This window comes from Pan paniscus, chromosome 2 (assembly GCF_029289425.2).
Source record: "Pan paniscus chromosome 2, NHGRI_mPanPan1-v2.0_pri, whole genome shotgun sequence".
Taxonomy (NCBI): Eukaryota; Metazoa; Chordata; class Mammalia; order Primates; family Hominidae; genus Pan; species Pan paniscus.
Window position 1 is genome coordinate 50,249,313 of NC_085926.1, and position 10,967 is coordinate 50,260,279.

At 60.8% G+C, this 10,967-nt stretch overlaps 1 protein-coding gene and 1 long non-coding RNA gene across 3 annotated transcripts; one reads left to right on the forward strand and one right to left on the reverse strand.

Moving 5' to 3' along the window:
• Positions 1 to 375: 375 nt before the first annotated feature.
• Positions 376 to 1,148, reverse strand: LOC130541325 (uncharacterized). Its single transcript, XR_008955368.2, has 2 exons — positions 1,015 to 1,148; positions 376 to 622 (listed from the first exon to the last, which is right to left on the reverse strand). It is a non-coding gene; the product is annotated as an uncharacterized LOC130541325 (long non-coding RNA).
• On the forward strand, positions 1,012 to 10,894 carry SEMA3B (semaphorin 3B). Of its 2 annotated transcripts, none has more exons than XM_008972230.5 (18): positions 1,012 to 1,501; positions 2,891 to 3,079; positions 3,857 to 4,014; positions 4,163 to 4,225; positions 4,620 to 4,739; positions 4,818 to 4,911; positions 5,091 to 5,210; positions 7,010 to 7,155; positions 7,247 to 7,358; positions 7,471 to 7,540; positions 7,628 to 7,769; positions 8,075 to 8,294; positions 8,555 to 8,646; positions 8,724 to 8,765; positions 9,014 to 9,171; positions 9,272 to 9,327; positions 9,417 to 9,556; positions 10,025 to 10,894. In XM_008972230.5, exons 2-18 carry the CDS (start codon positions 2,971 to 2,973, stop codon positions 10,427 to 10,429), a joined length of 2,247 nt encoding a protein of 748 aa, XP_008970478.1. In that variant the 5' UTR covers positions 1,012 to 1,501; positions 2,891 to 2,970; the 3' UTR covers positions 10,430 to 10,894. The 2 variants fall into 2 exon arrangements, with proteins under 2 accessions (XP_008970478.1, XP_003818862.1); XM_003818814.6 differs by having other exon boundaries at positions 1,349 to 1,501; positions 7,625 to 7,769.
• Positions 10,895 to 10,967: the final 73 nt, after the last annotated feature.

A 10,967-nucleotide genomic window follows, 5' to 3' on the forward strand; every position in this document is an offset into this window, starting at 1 on the left:
CCTCTAAGGCTAGAGGCAGCTACTCCTGGAGTAGGAAAAGGCCGCATCCAGGAAGCCCACGAGCCCAGGCAGGGATCTGTCCTTCCACTTGCCCTCCTGAAGGGCCCTGCGGCTCCCACTGGCCCCTGTTATTTACCTGCCAGCTGGCCAGGGCAGGCCAGGTATACCAGGTCCTCAGGCTCAGGAAGGAGGGGCATAGCCCCACTTCCACTTCCAGGGGACTTGGAGATGTGCCCCCCACCTCTGTCCTTGCTTGGCTGGAGGCATCCAGGGCTGGGCAACAGAACTGCAACACTTGGAATGCCCACACTGCCCCATCAACCTTGGGAGGTGGTAGGAAAATGCCTTTTGCGGGGATGGAAGGATCAAAGCCCATTCTCAAGCCCTGGTATATTCACTCAGGTGGACTTCAGGGCTCCACTCTGCCACTGTCAACATACAGTCCCTCCAGAGAAGTACCCCTCATGCTACAAATGGGGCACGTTCACCAGACTCAGCTTCAGGACAAGACCCCAGGTCATTCCCAACTGAGGCTCCGAGGTGCAGGAGCTCCGTCCTGTCTGTAAAACTCCCTCAGTTTTCGGCTCTGGGTTTGGTGGGGGTTGTTCCTCCCACCTACAACCTGAAAGAGAAGCCAGAGGAAGGGAGGTCACATGGTCCGCCCCCCAACCTCTCAGCAGAGATGCAAAGCTACCTGTCCAGGATGGCGGACTCCAGATGGGCCCCGCCCTGTGGTGCAGAAGTGAGATTTGCTGCTCCTCCTGCGTCTGTCCCTCTCCTGCCCTCCTCTCCCTCCCCTATCTGGCTGTCATGGAAGAAGCCACTGCTGGCCAGGCCACTGAAGTACTAAGTGGCCCAAGTGGTGAGGAAGGACGGGGACTGGGTCCTGAGGGCCCATCCGACCTCCAGTTGAGAGCCCCTCCCCTGACCTCCAGCTGCCCGGCCACCCCAGCCGGTCCCTGGGAACTGAGGTGGCAGCTGAGCTCCCCATTATCTTTCCCCACAGCTCCCCACCTGTGGAGGGAGAGGTGAGATATTGGAGTCTACGGGTGGTGCCCCCACCCAGTGATTCCCTTTGCCTGCTGAGTCCCTGGAGCTGGGGTTTCTTCCTCCCTTGCCTTGGCTGGCCACCTGGCTTCTGGGACCGCCACCTGGGCACCCTTCTGCTTTAAGGCCCAATATGGGAGGGGTCGTCCCTACCAGCCCCTCCCTTGTGCCCATTCCACTCCCGCCTGGCTGCCGTCTCCAGCCGGTCCCGGCTGCCTGCCCGGTCACCCGATCCGCCCTCTAAACTTTACGGCGCGGCGGGCGGTGCGTGGGGCGGTGGCTGGCCTGGTGGGGGCGGGGGCTGCTCCTTAAAGGAGCCGTCAGAGGGTCCCCAGCGGCCCCAGGGTGGGAAGGGGCCAGAGTGGAGAGATGCTGCTGCGGGAGTCCTCGGTGGAGTGTGAGAAGGCAGCCAGTGTTGGCCTGGAAGACCTCTAGAACCTGAGAAGAGGCAGCGGCAAGTGTCAGCGGAGGGAAGGAGGGAGGTGGGGGTCCTGGCCTGGGATGGGGCCAGGAGCTGGGCAGGAGTGTGGGTGGAGGGGCCTGGAACCTGCCTCAGCAGCTGCTCCACTTGCTTAATCCCACCTGGAACCTTGTCCCACTCCCTGGGCTCCTGTGTCCAGCACCTGCCCAGCTGACCCCTGGGAAGGAGGGTGGGCATAGCAGCCAGGTCTTTGCCCCAGCTGAGGGCCAGGGGGAGGTGTCTGGCTCCTAGAGTGAAGGGGCTCAAAGATGGGGGAGAACTCAAGGGGTGAGAGAAGTGAAGGGAGAGGCTCAGAGAGGCTGTGGAGGTGTTGAGAGGGAAGGCCAGCTCAGCGAGGCCAGGAGGCTGGGGTGCGAATGAAGGGCTGCCTCACCTTGCCCCTCTTTGATTCCTCAGGGGTGTGGAGAGAGAGCCCTCAAGCTCAAATGCAGAGGCTGCTTCAGCTGGGTTGGGAGCAGTCCCCAAGTCAGAGGCTGAGGCTTCTGCCCAGGTCTTGGGTCTCCTGGGTAGCACTTCTCCCTCTGAGGAATGGAGTGATTGATGCTGCAGTTGGATTTGCTCACTTGCATGCCCAGAGACATGTCTATTCTTATGGGTGCGCACGTTTGCACATGCACAAATGTGCAACACATCTGTGTGCAAAATATGCACATATCACACATATGTACTGCATGGATTGCACAGTGCCACATGTGTGCACACCAACCCATATCCACACATGTGCAATATGACACACTATATATTTGCACATAGATGTGCACACACATGCACATACACACTACACACATGCGCACATCACAAGGGGACACTCGGAAACACATTCACAGGCACCCACACCCTTGGCTCTAGCCTCAAAAGTGTCTCCGTGTTTTTCTGCGGGACTGTGGGGACACTGCCACATCCAGAGGCCTGACCCCCTCCTGTCACTCTCACTCTTTTGACTGGCTTGTTTTGCTCATTGCACTTGGCACCCTCTGCATCCATCTGATTCCTTGTTGGCGCTCTGTCCCCTTTCACATGGGGACCTTGTCTATGTCTCCCAGTATCCCTCCTCCCAGGTCTAGGCTGGCATGAAGTGGGTGGCACATTGTGAATTAATGTCTGTGAGTGTGTATACAAGAGAGGAGGTTACTGGGAAGGGTGACGTGGTGAGGCGGGCTTGCCAGTGCAGGGTGACCCTGAGGGTGTGCCCAGTGGCGTGGGTGTGTCTGTGATTGTGGCCAGGCGGGGCACCCTCGGAGGGGAGGGTTCGGAAGTGGAATGCGACCCCCCAGCCTCTTTCCCCTAGGGGCTGTAATCTGATCCCTGGGGACTCCCCCACTAGCCTCCCGCCCTCGCCCTCACTGCTGACTCCTCTTCCAGATCCTGGGGCAGAGTCCAGGGCAGCTCAAGGCTCCTCCACACACACACCCGCTGAACCCTGAGCGCCCTGAGCTGCTGAGATGGGGTGGGCCGGGGCTGCCGCCGTGATCCCGGGCCTGGCCCTGCTCTGGGCAGTGGGGCTGGGGAGTGCCGCCCCCAGCCCCCCACGCCTTCGGCTCTCCTTCCAAGGTAGGTGCACCTGGCAGGCGGGAGGGCCCAGCTTGAGGTGGGCAGGAAAGGGTCCCCGTATGGCCAGGGGGCTCTGTGTTGGCTGTTGCCCCATGTGCGTGCCTGTCACCAGACTCTGGTAGGATTAGTGGGCACTCTCAGGCCACCTCCAGTTAACCCTGTCCGGGCCTCAGCCCCCAGCCTCTGCCCACATTCTCTTCGTGCTTTCTCAGGAAGACCCCTCCTGTCCCCATAGCAACAGACCTTGTCTCTGTTCCGTTCAGTACCCCCAACAAGGCGATACTCCTTCAGCAGAGCAACAGGGAAGTCAGAGCCCCCTTCTCATGCCTCCTGTATAGGAGGGTGGCCCCTGGGCAGTGGCAGTGAATAGGCAGTTCTGCTGAGCTCAGGCTGGTGGTGGAGTGGCAGGAAAGGAACTCTCAGCCTGACTTTTGGGAGTTGGGGTTCTGGCCATCCCTGCATGCCAGTCTCCCCCAGGACTCTGGTGTCCATAAGCCTTGCCTCCCAGTGCGCCCGCCTGGAGACACCACCTGTCTGAGCATGCCCAAGTTCAACCTGCCTTCCTCTTCCTGGGAGGATGTACCACCTACCCTGGCAGCTCCACACGTGCACCTGGGTGGGCTTGGGTTTGCGTGTGTAAACTCACACACATGTAAACTCACATGTGTACAGGCCAGGTCCTAATGGCAACCTTGGCCGATAGAGTCACCACCAGGCAGGACCTGGGGGAGGCTTCCAGCATGGCTGGCGAGTCATCAGCAGTGTCCTGCCCTGCAGAGCTCCAGGCCTGGCATGGTCTCCAGACTTTCAGCCTGGAGCGAACCTGCTGCTACGAGGCCTTGCTGGTGGATGAGGAGCGTGGACGCCTGTTTGTGGGCGCCGAGAACCATGTGGCCTCCCTCAACCTGGACAACATCAGCAAGCGGGCCAAGAAGGTGCCAGGGACTCCCAACCCCAGCACTCCCCAGGGAAGGAGCCCTGGGACCCCACTCCAGCCTGGAGAGACCCAGAGGAATGGCTCCCTGAGGTAGAGAATATCCCAAGTTCCTGACCTGTGTCCCCTCTCCCCCAACCTCCCGATAGCTGGCCTGGCCGGCCCCTGTGGAATGGCGAGAGGAGTGCAACTGGGCAGGGAAGGACATTGGTGTGAGTGCCAGCTGCCCGGGCCGGGAGTGGGGAGGGTCAGCCCCTCACCCCAGAGACAGGGCAGGGCTAAAACAGAGGCCTGCCTGTTCTGGCTGGGATGAGGGCAGGGAGGTCGAGGTGGCTGAGGTCTGGGGGTGGTGAGTCAGGGTGGGGGCTTGTGTAATTCTTCTGGGGTGCCTCTGAGTCATGGGAGGCTTTGCAGGCCTGTGCTTCCCCAGACACCCACCCTCGTGAGGCCTGGGCTGGTCAGCAAGGGCCCCCAGGTCCCTGTAGCCCATGTTAGTACTTGCCTGGGCTGATGCCGAAGAGAGGGAGGGGTGAGGATGCCACTGGTGAGCTGGGACCTCTTAAGGCTACATCCCTGGGGGAAGCCTCACACCTCCAACCCTACTAGACTGAGTGCATGAACTTCGTGAAGTTGCTGCATGCCTACAACCGCACCCATTTGCTGGCCTGTGGCACGGGAGCCTTCCACCCAACCTGTGCCTTTGTGGAAGTGGGCCACCGGGCAGAGGTAAGGCCGGATCTAGGCAGGGAGCGAGGTCAGGAGGGTAAGAAGGGCCTGGTAGTCACAACTTGCCACACCTCCCAGGAGCCCGTCCTCCGGCTGGACCCAGGAAGGATAGAGGATGGCAAGGGGAAGAGTCCTTATGACCCCAGGCATCGGGCTGCCTCCGTGCTGGTGGGTGAGTCCAAGGGCTAAGGCCCCAAGAGAACCCCTTAGAAACTCTAGAACCTCACAAAGTCCCAAGACCCCCAAGAGCTCCAGGGAATCCCCCATAACCTCACTCGCTCCCAGAGCTCCCCAGGCCCTCCTGCCCCAAGAGCCCTCCATTTGCCTGAGTGGCCCTTGCTCTGTCTGCAGGGGAGGAGCTATACTCAGGGGTGGCAGCAGACCTCATGGGACGAGACTTTACCATCTTTCGCAGCCTAGGGCAACGTCCGAGTCTCCGAACAGAGCCACACGACTCCCGCTGGCTCAATGGTGAGAGGCTGGTGGGGTTGGTGGGAGGAGGTCGTCACCCTCCCACAGGGCAGGTGCCAAGCAAGGCCCATAAAGTAAGTGAGCAGTGGGTGTGGCCAGGTCTTACCAAATACCCTCCTTAATCAGGCACTGGCGTCACAGAGACAGACAAGACAGGTATGACCGTGACCTCTTTGAGTTCACAGATCACATACATGATAAGATCAAGTCCAATGGCCTTGAGGCCAGAGAGAGACAAGGGAGGAAGGGAAAAAGAGACTGGGTGGCTGGAGGGGGTTGGGTAAAGGAAGCCGCTGTGCTGAGGGGAGTATGAGCTAATTCCCAAGCACAAGACAGCTAGCCAGCAAAATTTAGGGATGAGCATTCCAGGCAGAGGGAGCAACTAGTGCAAAGGCCTGGATGCAGGAACAAGCAAAGGAATAGACTTGCAGAGCTAGCAATGAAAAGGGGGCCTGGACTGTCAGGGGCCAGAGTCATTTATTCTAAGAGTCATGGGGGCTGGGCACAATGGCTTGCACCTGTAATCCCAGCACTTTGGGAGGCTGAGGCAGACAGATTGCTTGAAGACAGGAGTTTCATACCAGCCTGGGCTACAAAGCAAGACAAAAAATAAAATAAAATTAGCTGGGGGCAGTGGCATGCACGCACCTGTAGACCTGGCTAGTCAGGAGGCTGAGATGGAAGGATCACTTGAGCCCAGGAGTTGGAGGCTGCAGTGAGCCATGATGCTGCCACTGCAGGACAGAGCAGACCCTGTCTCTAAATCAAATAAAAATTAAATAAGGGCTATGGGCTGGTGGGCACAGTGGCTCACACCTGTAATCTCAGCACTTTGGGAGGTGGAGGCAGGCAAATCGCTTGAGGCCAGGAGTTTGAGACTAGCCTGGCCAACATGGTGAAACCCTGTCTCTACTAAAAAATACAAAAATTGGCCGGGTGCAGTGGTGTGCACCTGTAATCCCAGCACTTTGGGAGGCTGAGGCGGGCGGATCACCTGAGTTCAGGCATTTGAGACCAGCCTGGCCAACATGGTGAAACCCCGTCTCTACTAAATATACAAAAATTAGTCCGGCATGATGGTGTGCATCTGTAATCCCAGCTACTCAGGAGGCTGAGGCAGGAGAATCGCTTGAACCCAGGAGGCGGAGGTTGCAGTGAATGGAGACTGTGCCACTGCATTCCAGCCTGGGCAATAGAGCGAGACTTCGTCTCAAAAAAAAAAAAAAAAAAAAAAAAAGCCAGGTGTGGTGGTAGGCTCTGACTGTAATCTCAGCTACTTGGGAGGCTGAGGTTGCAGTGAGCCAAGATCGAGCACTCCAGCCTGGGCGACAGAGCGAGACTGTCTCAAAAAATAAATAAATAAATAATAATAATAATAATAAAGAGCAATGGGACCCAGCAGAAGGATTTGAAGCAGGAGTGGGGAGCATCTGGTTATGCTAGAGAGGAAGATTCATGAGTGAAGGTGAAACCAGATTACCTCACCTCCCTCCTGCCCCAGCCTAAGATGCTGGGCGACTGTGTGGGGCGAGATCGGAGGCTAGCCGGGCTTCCCGCCTGCGCCCCCAGGTAGCCACGGTCTTTGCTGCCCCCTCGCGGCTGCTTCTTGCCTCGCAGGCCCTGATCCTTTGGATTCGGTCCGCGCAGAGCGCCAACTGGACATGGTGCTAGAGGTTGGGTGGTCAGACACTGTGATCCCGGGTGCTGTGCCCGCACTACGGGAAGGGGAAGCAGCGCGTGGGTCTCGCATCAGGAGGCAAGGCCAGGACCCGCTGACCCATGCCTCCTGCCGCGGTCAGAGCCCAAGTTTGTCAAGGTATTTTGGATCCCGGAGAGCGAGAACCCAGACGACGACAAAATCTACTTCTTCTTTCGTGAGACGGCGGTAGAGGCGGCGCCGGCACTGGGACGCCTGTCCGTGTCCCGCGTTGGCCAGATCTGCCGGGTGAGGAGTCCCTGGGCCACACCCGGCGACCCTGCCCCTACCCCTTTGCCTGCCCTGGTCTCGCCCTCATCCCCTTTGATCGTCCCGGCAGAACGACGTGGGCGGCCAGCGCAGCCTGGTCAACAAGTGGACGACGTTCCTGAAGGCGCGGCTGGTGTGCTCGGTGCCCGGCGTCGAGGGCGACACCCACTTCGATCAGCTCCGTGAGTGCGGGAGTGGGTATGGGGTTGGGGAGGGGGGCAGCGGCGCAGACTCCGGGAGCCCCCGCCGCAGCGGGGCTGTGCGCCCTACCCCAGCTAGGCCCCTTCCCCGCAGAGGATGTGTTTCTGTTGTCCTCGCGGGACCACCGGACCCCGCTGCTCTATGCCGTCTTCTCCACGTCCAGGTGAGGGGCAGGAGGTAGGGAGCGCCCGGGGCGGGCCGCTGGGCTCCACCCGGCCCCTCACCTCGCCCTGGTCTTCGCCTCCAGCAGCATCTTCCAGGGCTCTGCGGTGTGCGTGTACAGCATGAACGACGTGCGCCGGGCCTTCTTGGGACCCTTTGCACACAAGGAGGGGCCCATGCACCAGTGGGTGTCATACCAGGGTCGCGTCCCCTACCCGCGGCCAGGCATGGTTCGTAGCCCAGGGACTTCTACTACAACCCACTTCAAAGCCTCAAGGGTTTGAGAACTTGGCCTGAGGTCTTCTTGGTGAATGTGGTTTCTTCCTTTAGTTATGGGTGGGAAAACGTTTCCATCATAAGACAAGGCTTGTTTCCCGCCTCTGACTTCCTAGGGCAAGGCTGATCTCCTCTCTAATTCTCAGGGCAGGGTTCTGTCCCCATCCCCCTCCATGTTCCCAGAGGCTGGGCATGGAGGGCTGCCTATCAAGCCCCCATATCTATATCCCTGCTGTGCCTCCCTTTCCCCCACCCCCAGTGTCCCAGCAAGACCTTTGGCACCTTCAGTTCCACCAAGGACTTCCCAGACGATGTCATCCAGTTTGCGCGGAACCACCCCCTCATGTACAACCCTGTCCTGCCCATTGGGGGGCGCCCTCTTTTCCTACAAGTTGGAGCCAATTACACCTTCACTCAAATTGCCGCGGACCGGGTTGCAGCCGCTGACGGACACTATGACGTCCTCTTCATTGGCACAGGTCAGGGTTCCTCCCCAGCGACCCCCAGGCTCCCAGCCAGGCCCTGTGGGCTGCTGATGGAAGCTCTCCCTGTTCAGTCCCATCTCCACATCCTTTCCTGGGCTGTGTCTCCACCTTGTGGATGCTGCCAAACCCACACTCTTCCAGTCCACACTCTTCACAACCCAAACATGCTGAGGGTAGACGCCTCAAAGGCGAGGAGACACTAGCCCCAGCTGTCCGGGAGCACCAATGGTCATTACCCCTTCTCATCCCTGCAGACGCTGGCACGGTGCTGAAGGTGATCTCGGTCCCCAAGGGCAGTAGGCCCAGCGCAGAGGGGCTGCTCCTGGAGGAGCTGCACGTGTTTGAGGTGAGGCCTCGCCCCCAGTCGCCCGGGACCCCCCCACCCCACTAAGCCCTGACCCCGTCGCCCCTCCTCCCTCTCAGGACTCGGCCGCTGTCACGAGCATGCAAATTTCTTCCAAGAGGGTGAGTGACCAGGATGGGGATCAGGGTGGGATGGACTGAGCTTGTGCCTGGCGCGTCCCAAGCCTCTGGCCCCTTTTGGTAGTTTGCAGTCCCGGGTTTGAGTACAGGCTCTGGCTTTGCTAGACTGTGTGACCTGAGGCGTAAGACCTCAGTGTTCCCATCTGTCGAGTGGGAGAAGGGATCCCTGACCGATGGGAGGCAGGCGTGGGGTCGCCCTCGGTCAGCCCAGAGCCCCTCGTGCCCCCTAGCACCAGCTGTACGTAGCCTCGCGGAGCGCGGTGGCCCAGATCGCGTTGCACCGCTGCGCTGCCCACGGCCGCGTCTGCACCGAATGCTGTCTGGCGCGTGACCCCTACTGCGCCTGGGACGGGGTCGCGTGCACGCGCTTCCAGCCCAGTGCCAAGAGGTGGGCGGGGTCGGGGTTGGGCCGCCGGGAGGGAGGCGAAGGGTCTTTCACTGCCCGGGGCTGAAAGAAGGGCTCACAGAAGATCGGATGTTCCCCACAGGCGGTTCCGGCGGCAAGACGTAAGGAATGGCGACCCCAGCACGTTGTGCTCCGGAGGTGAGTGCCCCAGCTGCCCCTACCCTCAGCCCCAGAAGACGCCCCACCTGCCCTGCCTTGCCTAAATCTGACTTTCTTCTCGCCCCAAGACTCGTCTCGTCCCGCGCTGCTGGAACACAAGGTGTTCGGCGTGGAGGGCAGCAGCGCCTTTCTGGAGTGTGAGCCCCGCTCGCTGCAGGCGCGCGTGGAGTGGACTTTCCAGCGCGCAGGGGTGACAGCCCACACCCAGGTAAGCCTTACTCCGCCCTCCCCGCCAGGCTCCTGTCCCACCCCCTGCATCCAGGAGAGGCCCCGCCCTACCCAACGAAGCCCCGTCCAACCAGACCCACTCCCCGCCCTGTCCAGTTTGGTCCCTCACCTGCACTCCACAAGCTGCTGAGGCCCCATTGCGTCCAACGGGGCTCCCGACCCGCCTCCCCTGAATCAAGGAGAAGACCCGCCCTCGACCCTCCCATTGAGGTCCCTGACCCACCCACCACCACTCCCCTCCACGTTCATGTAAACCCCGCCTCTTTCGGATTCTCCCTTGAAGACCACCAGCTCCCAAACACTCAGCCTTAAAATGTGCGCCTGCGGGCACCCCTTTCCCGCTCCACCTCGGCTCCCAATGACTCTTTGCTTCTTCCGTCGCGTGCTAGGGCCCGGAAGCCCTGTTCCCGGCCCGACACCTCCGCCTCACGCTGCCCTCTGCCCGCAGGTGCTGGCAGAGGAGCGCACCGAGCACACCGCCCGGGGACTACTGCTGCGCAGGCTGCGGCGCCGGGACTCGGGCGTGTACTTGTGCGCCGCCGTCGAGCAGGGCTTTACGCAACCGCTGCGTCGCCTGTCGCTGCACGTGTTGAGTGCTACGCAGGCCGAACGACAGGCGCGGGCCGAGGAGGCTGCGCCCGCCGCGCCGCCGGGCCCCAAACTCTGGTACCGGGACTTTCTGCAGCTGGTGGAGCCGGGCGGCGGTGGCAGCGCGAACTCCCTGCGCATGTGCCGCCCGCAGCCTGCGCTGCAGTCACTGCCCCTGGAGTCGCGGAGAAAGGGCCGTAACCGGAGGACCCACGCCCCTGAGCCTCGCGCTGAGCGGGGGCCGCGCAGCGCAACGCACTGGTGACTGGACTGTCCCCACGCCGGGAACCAAGCAGGAGACGACAGGCGAGAGAGGAGCCAGACAGACCCTGAAAAGAAGGACGGGTTGGGGCCGGGCACATTGGGGGTCACCGGCCGATGGAGACACCAACCGACAGGCCCTGGCTGAGGGCAGCTGCGCGGGCTTATTTATTAACAGGATAACCCTTGAATGTAGCAGCCCCGGGAGGGCGGCACAGGTCGGGCCCAGGATTCAGCCGGAGGGAAGGGACGGGGAAGCCGGGCTCCAGAGCAACGACCAGGGCCGAGGAGGTGCCTGGAGTGCCCACCCTGGGAGACAGACCCCACCTCCTTGGGTAGTGAGCAGTGAGCAGAAAGCTGTGAACAGGCTGGGCTGCTGGAGGTGGGGCGAGGCAGGCCGACTGTACTAAAGTAACGCAATAAACGCATCATCAGCCAAAGCTGGAATGGCCCCAGCAGAAAACCCCAGTCCTCGGCCTTGCTATGTGGTCTTGGGCACCTTACTAGCGGTGTCAGGGCCCGAGTTTCTCCTGTCCAAGGTT